Source organism: Genypterus blacodes, unplaced genomic scaffold (assembly GCF_046128005.1).
Source record: "Genypterus blacodes isolate CSIRO-AG114 ecotype Tasmania unplaced genomic scaffold, CSIRO-AGI_Gbla_v1 ptg000147l_1, whole genome shotgun sequence".
Classification (NCBI taxonomy): Eukaryota; Metazoa; Chordata; class Actinopteri; order Ophidiiformes; family Ophidiidae; genus Genypterus; species Genypterus blacodes.
This window is the reverse complement of record NW_027466949.1, coordinates 237,996-257,712: the sequence shown is the minus strand read 5'-3', so window position 1 is coordinate 257,712 and position 19,717 is coordinate 237,996. Positions and strand designations below refer to the sequence as shown.

Here is a 19,717-nt window from a genome sequence, read left to right as displayed (position 1 = left end):
ACGTAGGCAGAGAAGAATTTGCATATAGCAGATTGTAACATACAAGCCTCTACACTCACAGGTGTGTAAAGAATCCAGCAGAGGACTGAGGAGTCTTTGTCTTTCTTCATGGCGTGTTCCTCCGTCAGGTATGAGCACATTTCCATCATTACGTTTTCATGTTGTATGACTCTTTTAAGACTCGTGTGATTGTGGACCATCTTTAAGATCATTTTTGCTGTATTAATGCTGTATGTTCTCCATCTAATTTGCCTACATGCTGGGTATCGAACAGTACACATCGTTCTTCTCTTCCTCTCTGTTTCTTAAAGGGCTGTGGCCATGCTGAAGAAATCTGTTTAAAATGGAAGAATCTGGAGAAATACCCCAGCAGAAAACATTTTGCAGTATAAATAGATCAGAAAATGCATTTGGAGGAAACAAAATATTGAATAGTAATCCACACAATGTCTTACCAAGCTGCTGCATGGACGGAAACGGTTCCTACAGAAGTAAATGTGCACAAGTTAGAGAGTTTTGGGGTGAGACGGCTCGTCCTCCAGACCTGATGCAGCTCAGGGACGAAGCAGAGCGACGAGCGAAGCCTGCCAGCCTGCATCTTCATCATCGACTGCCCGACGGCTTCTGTCCTGCAGCAGACGGCAGACAAGGGGACATAAGAAGGCCGTGCTGCTGTTGGAACTGTGCATCATCATCATCAGACCAGTGTGGACCAACAGAGCGTCTAAAAAGAGACACATGCATGTGAGTAAATGTTTCTTTAAACAAAAGAATAGAGTCAAATTCAGCTTCAGTCTGTGCCCTGTCTCTAATATGCAGGGGGGGACATGAGGACAAAGATGAGCTTCAGACCGATCTGGGGTTTTTGGAGCCTCCGTTGCCACTTAGATCTGCAGATGAATGGCCAGACTTCACTCCCTCTGTGCCCCTGCAGCACCGCATCCACAACTACGGCAAGTAACCTTCTCACTGTGTTACTGTGTGTTTTACTGAGAGTGGTAAATGTATGAAGTCTGTTTGATATGAAAACTAAAAACGGCGCTATTAAGAGTTGAAATCTGCCAATACTAAAACAAATCAGATATGGATGATATGGGAAAAAAACTTGATTCTGAATGCTTCCTCCTCTACATGAGGTTGAGTGCCTTGCTTATGTGTATTTGAGTATGGAACCTCCATGTGGTTGAACTTACATTAACGCAAAGGTTATGCGTCACTATGAAAACCTTGTATCTTATAATTCAGACACTGCTTGAGTTTCACTGTTCTGACTCAATATTTGTTACAGTTCAGTTAAGCCAAATCATCAACAGCCTGTTTAAAATGCTCTTAAACTATTTGCTGCTGCTTTGCGTCTATTTCCATACACATACTGTATATTCAGACAGATGTATGTTTAATTGAATCCACAGACCTTCATCATCCAGCAGACGTCAGATATTTCCACTCGGCAGGAGCTGGACAGTTCAACATGTACAGTATCAACCCCCCTCACCCCTGGCACCTCTCTGCTCCCTGTCAGCCTCAATATTTCCCGTACGCAGCGCCTCCTGATTTGCATTTAGACAGATCTGTTGTGTACGCCTCTTTGTTGACTTTCTTGTCCCCTCAGACTCAGACCTCAACGTAGCATTCATGATGACAGCAAGCCCAGGGGAGGCGTCACAGTGAACATGCCGCAGTTCTCCCTCCCTCCCTCTGAGGGCGTGTCACAGATCAGCGTGATGAACCTGAGCTCATCCGGCGCAGATGTCGCCGCCTCACAGGCCAAGACGAGAACCATCAGTCTGCCTGACGAGTGCCGTGAGTTACTCTTGATGGGGATGATGGTGAAGATGGACATTTTGTTGGGTTTGAATGATGATGTGTCACTATTTCATTTGGATTTCTTATCCCAGGAAATATTTTCATCACCTATTCGTCAGACGCAGCAGCAGAAATGGTCCCGTTTGTAGAGTTCCTCACCAAGCAAGGTTTCCGACCGGCTGTAAGTTACAAAACCTTAACACAAACAAATTAGAATCCAATAAAAACAACTTGCAAGACACTAATACTGCTGTCTTTGGTTTCATAGATTGATATGTTTGACAACCATATTAGGCACATGGACATCAACAAGTGGATGGACATTTACCTTAAAGATGTAAGTGCACATATCGGTTAGTTTTGAACAACACATTGTATTGGTTTAATGTCACGTCAAAGCTGTAACTCCTTATCTTGGACGCCCACAAGAAGGCGACTTGCAACTAAACTGACATTAAGATCAATAACTTCACTCTTGGTTCTGAAAGACTTGATACCAGAACCAAATGAGGAAGGATTGTGCCTTTTTTCATACAGCAATCTGTCCTGATTATCATCGCTATCAGTCCCAAGTACAAAGCAGACATAGAAGGATGTGGAGAAGACCGACACGGCCTGCACACTAAATATTTTTACTCCATGGTAAGAATTGTCATCTCTGGATTATAGTGAGAAATAATCATGGGAAGGAATTGACTTGAAATGTTGCTTTTCCCAGATGCAGAACGAATTCATCCAGCAAGGCAGCTTGAACTTCAGATTCGTTCCTGTTCTCTTCCTCGACACCTCTCAGGTCAGAGAGAGTATAACGTTTTATTAATGACCTACATATCAAAAAACACTCTTTTCTCTAAAACAATCATCCATATCCTTATAGAGGCATGTTCCAGGCTGGCTTCAGAACACACATGTTTACCGCTGGCCACAGGACGCTGAGGATTTGTTGCTGCGGCTCCTGAGGGAGGAAAGATACTGCTCTCCTCCCGCACCTAAGGAGCTCACCCTTATCATCACGCCTGTGAACCCCAGTGATGCAGCTGCACTGTAAAGACACACGAGTGTGTCTGTGTGTGGGTGTTTGGTGCGCCGGCATGACTGATTGAATGATGTAAAGTATGACACTTACACTGAGGTGTGAAGATATGAATACTGGAGCTTATATGTGTGTGATTAAAATGTTGTGCTCTTACATAGAGATACATGCATGCAGGTGACGGGTAAAAATAATTATTGTTCACCAGTCATGTGCTTTTGGTTTTGATGTTCAGCCATGAGCGAAAGTTCATAAAATGCCATTATCAGGGTTTGTACATGTGCTAGAAATCCTTGATCCTGTGTTTTAAAGATTTGAAAACAGCTCGCTTTTGAATAAAGAAACAGCATGAAATGAAATTGTAAAAGCAATATTTTCTTTAAAAATCACTATCTGGTAGTATTTGCATTTTAAGGTAAAGAAATGAAATGGTGAGCCTATCATCACGGTAGTTTGTGATTTTCTGCCAGTCTGTCTCTGATGATGTCACGCCAAAATGAAACTGCTAGTATTGTGCAAATTATTTGACAAGCACCCAAGATCTAATGTGAAAACGTCTAACTCCAGGTCTATGCAGCACAGCTCCATCTGACCTAGAGGAGCAGAAGGCACATTAAAGGAAAAGAGCATTGGAAAATGGAGAAGATGGAGGGCACTGCACTGCACTGCATCAACTCAATTTGATTTGTAGACATCAAAGCTGTCGTAGGGGCAAAGCAGAACACCAGAGGGCGCTGTTTGCATTACATTGCAGATGTCAGGCAAATTGGCCCAAATTGGCCCATTGGTAGTCAGCTCAGGCATAAACTAAACTATGAGAAGGCTAAGGCTTTGTGAGAAGACACCTGAAATGCACTGAAAGCAACAGAATGAAACAAAAAATTAATTTGCAATCCCCCATCATCTCCCTCACATGACATTTATAAACCTCTCTGTCTCTCTCAATATCATCTGATATGTGCACGTTTCCTTTTATCTTATAACCAGATTAAAGCTTTCCTGTTGAATTATCCCCAGTTATTTGCACAGGGCGCATGTAACGAATCCCACCACAAGAGGGCACCCTATCCTTGTATGTAACAGACCACACATGCGCCTATCTCCTGTGGCCTACCTGCAGACCCCCCACAGAGACAATCACACTGTGCTGCAGGTTGTTTACAGGATCTGTTGCATCCAAGGTGAATTTATCTGCATGGAGCTGATTTAAATAAAAAATAAAAAATATTTAAAATAAAATAAAATATTAAAAACATGAAAAAATTGAATAAAAAAGAAATAAATAAAATACAATTAAAGTTAATAAAATAAAAAATTAAAAGCTGAAAAAAAGTTAAATAATAATAATAATAATAATTAAATAATAAATAATAATAATAATAATAATAAATGAATGAGAGGAAGATTTGGGTGCAAGTTTAAAAAACAAAACCGGGGCTCCCAACTTGACCCTGTGTTTGCTCTGGAGACTGTTTCAAAGTCGCAGACTGAAGGCATATGACCTACATAATAATCCCAAAGTGTGAAATGCAAATGTAAAATGTGGGAAAATGTTCCCTGCTGGCAGAGAAGCCCTGATGGATTATTCACCACAGCAACTAATCCCTGTCGTTGGATGTTTTCGTCTTGCACAAACACCGTGATATGGTGCATATCCAGCCATAAACCGGACTATCACACTTCACACCCCTCTTCATAATGCTTGGGTCTGTTTGGATTCGGACTCGTCAGCCTTGGAGGATCTGCTTCAGTCAGCACTCAGCTGTTGTTTCAATCCGTTCCAAAAAATGTATACGTTTTAGTCAAAAATGTGTGAATTTACAGTAAATTACATTTCATTGTATTTGCTTTAATCTAAGTCTAATAAGTCTGGGTCTTATTTGTCGACATCTATTACAGTAGCAGAAATGTTTTTGGCTTCTTTCGAGCTAGTGCGCCTCAAAATGCCCTGACAGTGTGTTGCTGCCAAACTGCCCTCACCTGCCTCACCTCACTCACAGGTGGCTCACAGCCAAAACTGACAGACTGTTGGAAAGGGAAAACTCACACAATCTGGAGCATCGTGGACTGCCAGAAACACAGACCAAACCAAATATCACACTCTTGCTATTGTGCGTGAACATGCATCGAAATAGGCTAATTGTGCAAAAACAATACATTTGTTTCTCCACGGCATCTTGCAGAACAGGAGGAGGCCATCTTGATTGAGAGGTCAGTATAACACTCTGCAAAGGTGTTGCAGCAAGGTGAGACTAGCAACCCATGGAGGCTCACACTGTATCAAAAGGCTTGAGGTGTGAATCGCAAATGCCTCCGAAAATGTTTCTGGCTGCCAAAAAAGCCCCATGTGGCAACAAATCCCTTCAGGCAACGTTTTCATCTCCATGGTATATCTTTATAACTTTGAGAATCAGGCAAACTTAACCCCCCCGGGGACAGCAAAGTGAACAATCCAATGCTTGTTTGCTGTTACAGAAACTCTCCTTTTCTTGCAGCCTTTCTCACTGAGGAGTAGTTAGTGTCAAGGAGCAACAGTTATTCCCACTCCCACTGCAGCAGCTATGCTCAAATGAGGCTTTGTGAAAGTTTGAACCATTGTGTCTAAAACTGGCTCACCGCTCAAAGCTTCATCTAGTGCACATGGATGACATCTGCTGTTGAAAATAAAGTCGTGCACAAAATGAGGGGCTCATTTTCAATCAGACTCATGCATGTAGAAGAGTTACTTTTTGTGCTATTCTTTGTAACATTGTTGAAAAAGATCTACACGACATCAGCAGCTGTGATACTAGTGATCAATTATTAAAAGCGTGTTGTGAATGCACTGTGTTTGAAACCCACACAGACACAGGCAGAGCTCCTAACTTGCATAGAGATAGAACAAGGGTTTGAAGCCCACACATTCTGACTGGAAGAAACAACAGTAACCACTGCGCCACCTTGCTGTTGGCTAAACCACCAGCAGCTCATCGTCTGGGTCCAGCCGATGGACTGTACTTACTGTAAGTGTCTGCCACCCTCTAGTGGTAACCTGGTGTTAACGCAGAACACCTAATGTCTCTTTGGAACTACATAATGAACCAGCAATGTCCTTAACATGCTGAATCTTTCAAAGTTTGAATAGTGTATTTGGAACTTGACCTAAAAGAAAATGCATTCGGTGAAGACACTGCAGTGAAGATCCCAAACTGAAGGTGTAACTGAAGTACATGCAGATTGTTTATTTCCCTCCCCAAAAGCCCCCACTGCCCATATCCAGGTTATCTTGCGTAGATACGAGAATCATCAGGTGACGATAGGAGAAAAGCTGAACTCGTCTTCTGATTCTTAATTTCCCAATGCAGAGGAGAGATGCATCACGGGACTGAAGCTCATTCTAAAGGTGAACATGGGGGAGCTGATCCCCTCTCGCATTTCCAACACACTGAAATAACACTGAAAATGTCTCCCTCCTCCGCTCTCTCTCTCTCTTCCTTATCACATGTGCTATTGCTGTGCTTGTGCTTTTCAATTGCATGTGCGCGCGTCTCCTCGTTCTCACCCTGATCAGCTTTAGGACGGACACACAGCTCAGTGAGATCATGATCATGTTGTTCTATACGACTCCACTGAATCCCTGGTGCACATGTCTCGCACGTAGTCACCACTTCCCCCCCTCTGTGGCTGAGGATGGGTTGGAAAAGTCCTGGGGCCCTCAGAGTTGCAGGAGGGATGGACAATCCGAATGCAGATAATAAACAAATTGAATAAATGACGGGAGCATTTTACGTCTCTGGCAGTGTTTTAACGAGAGCTAACAATCAAATTGAAATGTTTGCTTTTCCTGCAGATGGATTTTGGAAGTCGCACAGAAAATGTTCAACATAATGAATAACGATCATCTGGCATCCACTCCACCCACACACAAGCTGCTTTTCTGAACTGTCCTCTCTTGCTGCATTCGCGTCCCCCCCCCCCTCCATATGGTTCACATGTTTGAGGTACTGCACATGTGCTGCAGTCCGCACTCGGTCCCTCGCACATCTCCCATAGTACGTTCTGCAGTTCCAAACCCCGAGACGCGGCAGGAAATCACAGAAGGGGAGCGAACTCAGCACAGTTTGGAGTGGATACAGGGTGAAAAATGTCAATAATAATAATAATAACAATCCAATCATCTTAAACTGTAATACAAAACATATGGTATCCATGTGAGCAACACCAGAGAGGGTGTGCTGCCTAGGCACGCTTATTTATGACTATTGCCGGAATGTGGAAGATTAATGAAATTATGCAAGAGGTTCATGTTGACATCACAGGAATAACCATCTTAGTATAATTACACACATTTGCTTTCTATGAGTTTGTGTATAATTATATCTGAACTGGAAGGACCTGCGTCCTCCATCCTCAAATGACCCCGTCGCCAACCACCAAACCACCTTTACCGTCACCCTCCCACATGTTTTACGAGCTGCCACACCCACAGGCTCACCCACTCACTACTGAACTGACTGGTGGCCATTTTTTGGGGGGGAATAGACTCACTCAACTTTTGTTTTGGATCTTTTTTGGGGGGATTTTCTACATCAAGGCTGCACCTTATGGGCCTCTTGTTTGATCGTGGCTCCGTTGTTGTAATTACAGCTACTAAATTATGGTTACAACTTGTCTGTGTGGGCGCTCCGGTTTCCTCCCACAGAACAAAGACGTAAGGGCGAGGTAAACTGCAAACTGGAGATGTGAGTCTTAATGACACGGCCTGTGTGTAGAGCTCCAGACCCCCATGATCCTGCATGGATCGGTGAGTGTAGAGGATGGATGGATCTTTGATGTAGCATTCAGACCAGGCGTATAGAAAAGTGTAGGCTCAGTGCCGCTGCTCGTTTCAGGTTCATTGCAGTTTGGCGTGTAGTTTTCACAGATCTAAAAACTACATCCTTTCAGGTGATAATTGTTGTTGTTGGACATGGTTTCCGGTGACAGTCCAGAGCAGTATATGATACAGTCCACAAATGAAAATCTATATCAAAATGTTAATTATCTCAGACCAATGGGCCATCCACATAAATGCTGGAAGATGCGTCGTGCCTCAGCATTCAAATTAAGTTCCCAGCAGCAAAGCAGCCTCTCTGTGCAATGGAACCATCACCAGAACAGCAGGGGTATCAGACAGACATTCACTCTAATTATAAATCAACCTCTTGCTGCTCAGCCTGCTCAGATTCCTCACACTGCTTGCTCTCTCTCTCTCTCTCTCTTTCTCTCTCTCTCGCCCACTGTCTACCCGCAGCCAAAAACTTTGGTTCATCCAAGGTAAATCTGTGCTGGGTAAACAATCAGCACCATAGGGGATAAAATTTAGACCACAACGCTGAAAAGTTTGGAATGAGCAACTTGTCTCCTGTTCAGTGACGGGCAGATTATGCAACATTTGATGACTATTTGTTTCTATAACAGGCACATACGTACGTACTGCTTTTCTAAAAAGTAAATATGCATAATAGTTTTGCGAGTCAGGAAAAAAAACAGCTCCTGGCCTTAAAGTGGCGTATCTTTCTAGACGCATCGGGGATGAATTTCATTTCTTCTCCTGCAGCAACGACAGTATTAAAGGGCCACTATGTCGAATTCTGAGCTGATTCTGGTTAATCCACCGAAGCGCCTCGTTCACCCTCATCCTGAACTGATCCCTGACCAGGTCACCATCCTGATTGTGTTTGTTATTATGACATGGCTGAAGGCACAGTCCAGTGTCTCACCTTAGCGCTTATTTACAGCAAACATCAGCAATGCAATATGGCAGCGGAGTCCTAATAGCCACTTTTAAGTAAATGCTGATCCAACAAAGCATAAACATCTGCTTAAATATGGGAAAAATATAATATGGACATTTTTGAGGACCTGCAGCTGAAGTTTAGGGAGGCAAATAGCAGAGAAAGAAAAAGCTCAACCTCGGCTAAGAGGAGAAAGTAAAGATCTTGTTGTTCTTTGAAACAAACCAGTGGTGGGAGTCGTTTGATCATCAGTGGCCAAAGCAGAAGTCACATTAGTCATAGTCTGTGATACAGGAACACAGAATTACAGCTCATTAAACAAGCATGGGAAAGCCATTAATTCAGAGACGACTGTCCGCAACCAAAACAAATGTGTGTGTACATTATAGGATGTGTGTAATATGTTATACAACATAGGTTATGAGAAAAGCCCTCGGGGAAATACTGGTTTACATGAGTGCGAACACCATGACCTCCCACTTTCCCCCACTTTCCCCTCCTTTCCCTTCTCCGCTTGTCCAATCTGAGCCTGGAAGCGAAACGAGTCCAGAGCAGCACGGTGGGATGGAGGGAGGGGGGGGGGGGGGGGGGGGGGGGGGCCGCCTAGTAGTGGTTGAGCTTAGGAAGGATTCAAACACTACACTACATATGGTAACGTTCAGACTGCAAGCCTTAGAGCGGAAATCTGATTTATGGCTCATATCTGATTGTTTGGTCCGGCTGTTGATTGCATATTGATCGCTGCATGTGGCCTGTGTGTGATACGAGTCTGAGGAAGAATAAGTGTACATCACTTACTACACGCTGGCCAAGACATAAACAACGCTCAGCTCTCCCGGTCGACAGCAGCATTCACCTTTTTGTACTCTCTTCACCTTGCTCAAGGGTGGATCATCATAACAGGCTACACAATTTAGCCTACAGACTATAGTAATTATAATTATGAATGTATATACTGTTATGAACAATCATCATTAATCAATTGTACTGATGATTTTAACAGTAATAGCCCGACTCCATTGAGCACAGCAGCAGCCTGAGCCTCGACTCATGGAGTGACTTGAAATGTCCCACCAATTTCATTATTTAACTTCTGGCCAATCAGAGGCCAGATCAGCCCCGCTCGCCCTACTATGAGGTAATCCACCGCTGTCCTTGCTGACCTTTTTTGGGAGCGATACAAATGCTGTTGTGGCACAGACTTACATTAAGCCGTTGCTTTGAAGCCGAGCCGCCGCGAGCACATGGACGGGAACATTTGTAGTGGATGTTATCTGCTCATTGAGACTTTGTGCACACAATCTGATGACCTCATCGTACTGTGATGTTCCACGTCCTGCTCCGGCTCAGTCAGGATGAGGAGATGGAGCTTTTGGTGATGTTTAGGTTGACTTTTTTGCTTTTGCAATTAGTGAAGCTGGTCAAGTCAAATAGATATTGTCTTTATCTCTGCTATGATTCTGTTAATTCTGCCTCAAACTACTTTCCTTTATTTTTTCCTGACTTGTAATGATCTTGAGCTGTTTTGATAATTTTAACAACTCATTAATGACCTTTTTTAATGTAACCTCTTAACTAATAATAATGTTCACAATCATAATCCCTCTCAGCTTCTCAGAGTAGTGGGGACACACTGAGCTTACAGTTGCATAACCGATGTACAGAAATTGTTTGCTTTGCAGAAAGAAAAAAGAGATCAGCTCCGGTCAGAGTTGATTTTGGTCGGGGGGGAAGACAGGCATCACCGTTTAGGCCAGCTGTGTTTAAAGACTGAGTTTGAATCAGTTCTCGTGTGCCACAGAAAGTGGGATGTAAACAAATAATAAGTTACACTGTCTTTAGAGAAAGCGGCCTCTGGAAGACGATATCAGACTCCAGCTCGACTCCAGTGAGTCACCTCTTTGTCAACCAGTCTTTCCAGTAAATGTTTCCTGTGACTGGTCAGACGCATGTACTGGAAATGCATCACTTCTCAAAATGAAAGTGGTTCCATGGTAATACCCCAGCTGAGTAACAGAGAAACATAAAAGAGCGTCCCAATTTCCAAACAAGCCCCCCTTAGGGCTAAACCCAGTTTGCGCCAGACAGTAAAACCATTAGTCATGATTTCGCCCCTTTATGTGAAATTTACTGTAAGTCCTTCACAGAGGAGGAAGAAGAGGAAACCTGTCACACAAGCCAGCGTTGAAAATGAAAGAAAGATGCACGCTCAGCTTTTTTGTGTACTTCCTCAAGGAGGTCAGGGCACGAAGGTCGCCGCGTCTGATGGATTTACAGTCGTCTTCACTTCCTCTTCCTCACATCTGACATCTCATCTAACTTTATTTTCCAATAACTAATACATTTTGGAAAACAACACAATTCTGTCTTTTTTTTTCGTTACTCACACACATGGACACAACAACAACAAATCTCATTTCTAAGAGAAGGGCAGCGTTTCATTGGCTGCAGCTCTTTCCTGGCTATCTCAGGGGCAAAGCTGTCGGGCTCACGTTCAAATAAATGTCTTCTCTCCTTCCTCGCACTGGGAAAGCTGTTTTACGTTAACGGCTCCCCCGGACCCTCGGAGACCCACGGTGGTGTTCGCTATAGAAAAGGAAGAGGGCCTCACAGCGCTGCACGCTTAAACCCAGCCTCAGGATCGCTGCATTGTAAATCCAAAACGGCGGAGAACAACAAAGCCCGGGATCGTATGGAAGGACAATCTGTCAAGGTTTAATGTGAATGATGAATTGTTTAGTGCTTTTTTTAAACATCACTCGATCACAAAAATATCAGCCAAGAACTCTTTTTTTTTTTTGCATGGGAACAAATGTGCCTGCCTCCACACACACATGCCGAACACCACGTACGCTCTGCTTCTCATTTCGCTCACTTACATGCTTCTCATTATGTCCGGGCCATCCTTCCCCGGTCCTATAGCCTTTGGAGCCCGTCGATGTGTCAACAGAATTACCACGGAGGAGCCTCACTGTCTCAGGCGGGCATCGCTCTCCTTCTTTAGCTCCTTGTTCGCCTCTGATCCGCGACGCCATATGTGATCCTCCCTTGATCTGTGTCCATGCCCCGAACGGCCCCTATGGTGCCTACACGCCTGATAATGTCAGCAGCTTAACTACATTAACAGGCGATTAACATCAAACTGGAGTATTACCGCGTGTTATGTAATGCTGTACAAATTGCAGTGTTTGGATCATACTGTATATCGTGTCATGTGGCGTATGTATATAAATATATATCTAGGAGAGAGTTTGCGTGTTTGAAATTCATCGACGTCTTCTTTCTGCTCCTGTGCCAAGATGCTGTGGCCCATCTCAAGGCAGCGAGTGTGCACGTCTGTCCTCATCTGAACCCTGAGTGGATGAAACAGCAAATACACAGCTGAGTCCCGCTGCTCTCACTCTCTCTCTCCCTCCCTTCCTCTCTCTCTCTCTGCATTACCTCGCTTTGCTCAATTTCCTCCCCGCCTGCTCGCAGCACGTCATCGAGGCAGCTCGGGGACATGTGTCTGTGTCAAATTGGACTTATCTCAGGTCTAAATATGTGAGAGGAATGTCATTTGGAATTCACACCCGAGCCACAGAGGAGATAGAGTGGCAGGCGGACGGAGCAGAGATACGACGAGTCAATGCAAGATACACACACACACACACATATACACACACACACACACACACACACAGACACACCCCCATGTTGTATAAACAGTAGGCAAAGCTATCCGGTCATCTCGCTGCTAATGAAAAGTGCACTGATGACACAGATGTAAAAAAGGGGCTTTATTTCCGTGGCAACCCATGCAACTGAGGGAGCAAGAACACAAAAAATGCTGCATTGCGTCACAGCGTTAAATCCCTTTGACTTGTGTTTGCAGGGCCGGCGCACAGACTTCTGCCTTTGTGCCACTTTCACAGAGTCCAAAACAAGCAGAGCCACCAGAACGCTTATGCAGACGATGACGCCGTTTACTCACTGCAAAACTGAAACATTCCCTTCACAAAGAAGGCGCTGAGGTGCAGATATTAGTCAGGGAGGAAGAGGGAGAGAGATCAGAGATGTTAAACCTATAAATTAAAGTTGTTTGCAGCTGCCGTGAATACTTCAGGGTGAGTTATTGCCGCCGTTCTGGCTTCCCCGACCCCCTCCCTACGAATGGATGCAACATATTGTGAGCCTTGCATTGAATTACACCAGGTTGCGGATCGGTGCCAGAACCTCCAGAGGTGGGCCCGGGCCTTGATTACATCCTGATCGCGGCTCAGATTCAGATCCAGGGGTTTCTGCGCTTTATGTACCGGGTGTTAAGAGGTACAATCTGTGATCCGGGCTCAGCCGACCACGGCGTAATCTATAGAGGAGAGCTAGGAAGCACTTAATCTAACATGGGGTTATGTAAGTAATTCGTGCTAATGCCAATTTTTCATCATCAGATTAGTTTAAATTGATATTGTGTAACGCGCTCAGGAACTTAGCCCAGTTGTGTTGATTTCCGTCTTCATTTTCTGGTTTGAACTCAGACAGCCAGGCTTGATTTTCCTACGGTGACCTCAGTTCACCCTTTTCCTTTCTTCACTTACTCCTTTAGAGTTTGATTAAAGGTGTATCCGTTTCATTTTTGAGGCAATTTCCCTTTTCATGGGGTGGAACATGCGTTGGCTTCAGGGAGGACACACGTCTGTGGACTGAGAGGCTGAAAGACACACACACACACACACACACACACACACACATTCACACACACACACACACACACACACACACACTAAACCAGAGCAACACATATTACAGCACCAGTATGTCATTATGTTTCATGGTAATAACCCCAAATTAAAGTTTAAAGGGCTCCACAAAGCAAACTTTACAGTCTTTTCACCACTGAAGCAAGTTAACGCAAACTCTTAAATACAATAAACAAGGGAGTGATTCAAACATCTCTTTGATTACTGCGAGTATACACACTCTTTGAACTAATCGACCACTTGAAATCAAACTTGAGACACAAATGCCTTCGGTTATGCTTAATACGACTCCACTGGGCCTGGATTCTGCTGTGTGTTCAGCATCGAGCACTTCAGTTGTCTTAGTGTGCATCTTTCCGTATGGCTCCTTTTCTCTCCCAGACGTAAGTAGGTGTTTACACCTCAAAAAAAAGGCCTCTCACCTCCCCCACAAACACATTAAATATGGAATCACAAATGCAAAGTGGACTCGTGCTGTGTCCTTATGTAACCAGGCTGTCAGGATGCAATGATCCGAGCAAAAAGTTTCTCCGTGCTGCTGCGTGGGAGGACGAAGACATTAAGCTAAAACTCATGTTTGGAAAGTGTGTTTTTCTGTGTAACACACACACACACACACACACTCACACTCACACTGTGGATTGAGCAGCTACTGGAAGATATTGTGTCAGGTGATCTATTTAGACATTACAGTGCATGAAACGGGGCCATGAGTCAATCGCTGAAGAGACAGAGACATAAAGATGAGAGATAAATAACAATATGACAATTTCTGCCAATTCTATAAAGTTTGTGAATCTAATTTCTCTTCACTAAACAAAATGCATCCTGGTTCCTCACTTGATAAAAAGCTAAATATGCCTTTATCTTAACTGCACAGTGACTCCTTATGACACCCATGATGTAAACCAAAAGACCTGAACATTCTGTAATAAAACAAAAAGACTTGACAAGTACAAGTGCAGATACTAGAAGAACTAAAGTAAAGTTTGAGTATCTAAAAATGTTATTTGGAGTCATTTGAACACGGTAACAAATCACGGTAACAAATGGCACCTGCCTTAAGTTGACAAATGTGTCATTTCTAACATTTCAAACGTGTATTAGTGGATCATTTCTCCTTGTGATGGTTCCGTTGTGTACATCTTCATTCTTTCTTTTACTCTAAATTGTTTAAAGGCCACATTTTCTGGTTGTGTGTGTGTGTGTGTGTGTGTGTGTGTGTGTGTGTGTCGTTTGTTCCTCGGACTCAAACCTCACACACTTTATTCCTTCAAAGTCTCTCCCAAAACACCTCACCGCATTTTGTTTGTAATTTACCACACAAACTAAATTTGCTCTTCCTTTGCCCAGAGCCTTTAACCATCTTGTTCTAATAACCTTTTCATTATGATTTTGGATTAAATTCTTCTCAGTTTACCGTTCGGGGAGCTACCAAAATACTACACTTGCATATTATGAGACCATCGATGTATACATTTCATTGCCTGGTGGCGTGGTTCTCAAACCGTGGTCCATCTACCCCCTGGTGGTACATGAAATTGATCTATGGGAATGTTATTGTGGCTATTGAATACTATAAGTTTCATTAAGAAATCCATTATTATTACTCTCTTAACTATGAATTGGATTGCTGTTGATGTTGCTGAACATGGAGGTCTTCACCGGGTCCATTGGGTTCAGAAGGATTGAGACCCAAACCAGGAGCTGAGTCGGGCCGATTCCAAATTACACTCAGTCCTGTGCTGAGCATGAAAATGAGCTTTTTGAGGCGCGACGGCGAGAGCGAGGTGCAGTCCGGAGACAAATGGAGGCATTCAGACTCATTTTGGATCAGGTTTAATTACCCGCGAGTCTGTTTTGGATCAGGTCCGGCTGTTCCTCAGGTTCCTTTCAGGTCGGCTCTCTCTTTAAAAATGAATTAATTCAGGCACATCTGGTTCGGATCGGTTTTCCATGGGTTTGGGTTTGTGGCCCATTCCAAAACTCGCCCGACGTCCCGCATGAACACTGTGCAGTCTTCTCTTCACTGTGGGTGTCGGGAACTTTTGGAGCTCAACTTCAGTTCGGCTCATTTTCAGTCCTCTAATTTATGGTAATGTGGTCCCTCCAAAGCCACCCGGGCTCAGTGGCTTCCATCAAACTTTGTTTTTCTCTGGTCATGCATGCTTGCATGTTGTGTGCTGCGCGTCCTCCTGCAATGTCACCATCTCCTGACCCCCCCAACCCCCTTTCCCCTTCACAGTGTAGTCAGTGGATCATCGACACCTAATTATGGCGGCAAGTGTCCTAACAGCCAAGGACACCAGTGCAACAGATACAGTGTCTCTCTACAACTCGCCTGTCTGTCTGTCAGTCTGTCGCTCTCCCGCACAGGACCTGAAATGACCAGCGCACGTCCCTGCTTGGGGGGGCAGGCATGTGGGAGCAACGGCAGAGTTTCGCATTTCTTGTCTTAATATGTCCGGGCAGATCAAAGGAGAAGCGAGCAAACTGATGGAACAGGCCAGTGCCGCATTTGCTTTCCTCTGAAACGGGAGTGCGATGCCAGGATTCACCAGGGGGTCTCACAAAGCCAAAGCAATAATGAAGGAGGGTTACGGGGGGAGGGAGGGAGGAGAGGGAGGGAAGAGGGGGGGCGTAATGTCTAACGTCGCAGACTGGAGAGAGGGCGGGGAGAGCGGGGGAGAAAAGGGACTGATGTGAGACGAGGGAGATAGAGACAAAAGAAATGAAAGAAACTCTTAATTTGAAACAATCTTTCAGTGCTGGGCTTTATGGAATAACCCGCCATAATCCAGCATCATATCATTTCAATTTATGCTGATTTGTTAAAAATGCTTCCTCTTTCAATGAACTGAACTTCAGGCAAAAGGGAACATGAAAGATGTTATTTCATGCTTACTTATATTCTAATCGGTCTTTTGGATTTGATTAGAGCTTTAAATTTTATTCTATTGTGCTCCGACGGCAAACTAGACACAGGACCATGGGAGACCAAGGAACGCTTCCCTCTGGAACAAAATATGTCCATGTGTCTTTTTCTGTACATTAAACATCAAAGCTAATAAAACTAATCGGGAGAAAACAAACCCTCTGGCTTTAATCGCAGTGACGGCGGTGGTCGTGAAACGCTTTGTTTTCATTTGTTTCAGCCCCAAAAAAGGTTTTAAAGCCTATTTATTAATGATCACGAGAGTCAGATGTGATTTTAAACTATTACTTCATATCTGTCCACATGGGTTCACAGCAAATGTGGCACTATCTTGTCTCCTGACCTATAAATTGAGGTGTACAATAGAAGGATTTAACAGTTTAGTCAAAATGTCATGAAATTCACTAAGAATACGATAGAAGCGTCTTTTAAGCTTCTTATGGGTGCGGTAAGACTACAGAAGAGGGCTGGTGCCAGAGAAAAAGTCAGCGGAAAACTCTGCATACGAAGAATTGTGAATTTGAATTATTCTAAGAATGTGGGAAGTCAAATTTGCTTTACACGTGGCCTTACCTCTCTTCCACGCAGACTTCCATTTGGTGGCTCGAGGGTTAAACTCACAGAAACCATGAAACAAGTCGGTGCAGCTCTGCAGCTATAAAAGCCTTTCACGGAGGATAAACAGGCGATGAAAGATAAAGGTTCCCCACCTGACATTGTAGAAGAAGTGCCGTAGACCATGAGGCCACCATGTAAACACAAAAACCCCTATTTCTCACAACCCTCTGACGCTGTAATAACAACATAAATCTCCTTTATATTATCGTGTTGTCAGGCGCGCCTCTATGTTTCAAAAAGCAGAGGATTATTTAACACACGATGAAGCATTAGTATGCATAGTATCGAGCTAAACTGAGGTCTCAATTCTCTCCAGTCTCCTCTGGGGGGAATAGTCAAACCACCTAAAAGCAGAGTTCATTGGGTTCTTACATCAAAATGCATTTCAAAAGAAAACAATGTTGTTTCTCTGTCTATTAACCTGCCGTTCCTGGAAATTCTCATCATTACTCTTCCTCCTTCCTGTCCAGCATCGCAAATGCTGCCAGTTGATGTTTGTCCCACTGCTTTAGTGGGACCCTGCAGAGACAAAAACACATCCTATTAAACACTACTGAGGGCACAATGACCCTATGAGGACAGCAGCGCTTTATTTCTCCGCACGGGGATTTGGTTTTTGGCAAGAGCGGCAACCCAAAACCTTTTATACCTTCATACTATGCTGGAGAAATTGTGGATCGTTGGGGAAACTAAAGCTGCCGTCGTTCACTTCCATCCATCAATCTCCCCAGCCGCAAGCAGACAAACAAAATAGATCAATAAGGAAAATGGTTCACAGCGGCTGTGCAGGATTCACAGCGTGAGACAGACAGGCAGGGTGTGTGCGGGGAGAGAGAGAGAGAGAGAGAGAGAGAGAGAGAGAGAGAGAGAGAGAGAGAGAGAGAGAGAGAGAGAGAGAGAGAGAGAGAGAGAGAGAGAGAGAGAGAGAGAGAGAGAGAGAGAGAGAGAGAGAGAGAAGAGAGAGAGAGAGAGACGGCCTGTCTTGCCGCCATCTGTGCTCCCGAGCGCTGGCATGAATGAGTGTGCAGACGGGTGCGCTCACTAACAAGCTCAAACGGCGGAGCAGCAAACCGGCAGTGAAAGGAAGGAGAAGTCATCTGAGGACATCCAGCGACGCCGCCGGTCGCTGTGCGCGCGCAAATGAGCCGAAGAAAACCCGAGACGCCCACTTGTGTCAAAACCTGTCAGGGCGAATGGCAGCTAGGAGGGGTTTTTTTGGTGACTCGCACTTAAGATTTGAATCATGTAAATCCAAATAAATCCAGCACAGGATTGAGGCTGTCACCCGCCAGTCGTAACACTCTGCACGGGTAGAGAGACACTCCGATATGAGGGGTGTGTGTTATGTTGTTGTAATGTAATCATGTCGCCATTGTAGGTGTGTTTTGTGACGACGAAGATAAAGTTACCGGAGTTGCTCTCAACCTGAAACTTCTTCCATTTCTGACGCGACCAAGGCCGTCTGGACCGCTTCCCTTTGTGCATTAGCGTTATTCAGACTAATGCAGGGAATTGGCAACGCATAATTCATTATAAACAACACATTTAAAAACCAGAAAGAGCTTGTTCTGAAAAGCCGCAAAGATCTAAGAGAGAGAAGCTCGGGGATTAAAAATTAAAGAGAATTGGAAGAGGAGGAGGAATAAAAGAGCACGGAGCAATAAAGGAATTTAAGAGCAGAACATGAGGATTTAAAAGTAAAATAAAATTAAGTACAGATTATTCAGAGACTTGGCAAACTTTCTAAATGAGTCTGTGGATGTTTGACATGGTGGACTGCTCACAGTGTTTGTTCAACAAAGTATTTAATCTTCCCCTTTTCTCTTTGCAACATTTGTCAAACTTAAAATGTCAGCGGACGGTGTTTTTCTCACGCTGGCGCAGACAGACAAACAGACATGGAGCCTCCTGATCTGCACCAGGTAGGTTTGATTTTCGTAATTTTACCTCTAAACCCAACAGCGTCGTCACACGCACACAGACACACACACATAGCATCCCATTAAAGTCACAACAGCAAACGGTATCGATTCCACCCCCAGAGTCACAGACACCGTTTCAAACAGACTGGAGCGCTCCGAGGCAGATTTCGGGGCTAAAATCCTGTTTTGCTCGCCATCCCCCCATCCAGCTTTTTCACGGTTTTCCGCGATCCTGAACCGTGTGTAATAAATCAGTGGGAACGTGAAGATAATGCTGTGCGATCCTGGTATGATTGATGCGTCTGGCAGGGTGAAGCACATTACCATAACACGGTCGTCCCTTCCTCCTCGGCTTGCCAGTTGCTGGGACGTAAACAGCCCGGAGGCGTCAGCGGTTCATTCAAGTTGAGCTTGAACACTGGCGCTCTTTGATATGGAAGAGGTCATGGAAGGTGAAGGAGGGGATGGGGAAGAGGAAGACTTTATCCCTTTTTCAAGTGAGTGCAAAGGGAGCGATATCAATGACTTGAAAGAGCAGAAGCCAGCATTCAAACTTATCATAAATCTGTTTTCTGGGTTAGACTTTATGATATTCCATCAGTTGTGGTTTCTGGAAAGCTGCCATCTCAATAAGAAAGCAGCAGAAAGGGGCTGGTTTCCCAGATCTGCATTGTCCTCGGATGAACCCAGGAGCCGCTGCCAAGAGCCCGGCGAAGTTTATGGGAGGTTAGAGTAAGAGCGAGCAGGTTAGAATGCATCTCTGTTTTCAGCCGCAACAACAAAGGAGAAATTCCGCAGAGCAAATTTAGGCACAACAGAGACTGAAGGGAGGCTTGTTCGATACGCAGGTGCCCCCCTCCTCATCCCCCCACACCCCGCCGACGTGACAGAACAGAGGGAGGGAGAGC

General features: G+C 44.4%; 1 protein-coding gene across 1 annotated transcript; it reads left to right on the top strand.

Annotated features, from left to right (window-relative positions):
• The first annotated feature begins 547 nt into the window (after positions 1-547).
• On the top strand, positions 548-3,018 carry LOC143012422 (uncharacterized). The gene is made up of 8 exons (XM_076165527.1): positions 548-744; positions 820-957; positions 1,613-1,803; positions 1,899-1,987; positions 2,075-2,143; positions 2,344-2,448; positions 2,525-2,599; positions 2,684-3,018. Exons 1-8 carry the CDS (start codon positions 548-550, stop codon positions 2,852-2,854), a joined length of 1,035 nt encoding a protein of 344 aa, XP_076021642.1. The 3' UTR covers positions 2,855-3,018.
• Positions 3,019-19,717: the final 16,699 nt, after the last annotated feature.

Coding starts and splice junctions, on each gene's coding strand:
- LOC143012422 (XM_076165527.1), top strand. CDS start 548: ATGCAGCTCAGGGACGAAGCAGAGCGACGAGCGAAGCCTGCCAGCCTG. Junction 958..1,612: donor CGCATCCACAACTACGGCAA/GTAACCTTCTCA, acceptor TTGTCCCCTCAG/ACTCAGACCTCAACGTAGCA. Junction 2,449..2,524: donor CTAAATATTTTTACTCCATG/GTAAGAATTGTC, acceptor TGCTTTTCCCAG/ATGCAGAACGAATTCATCCA.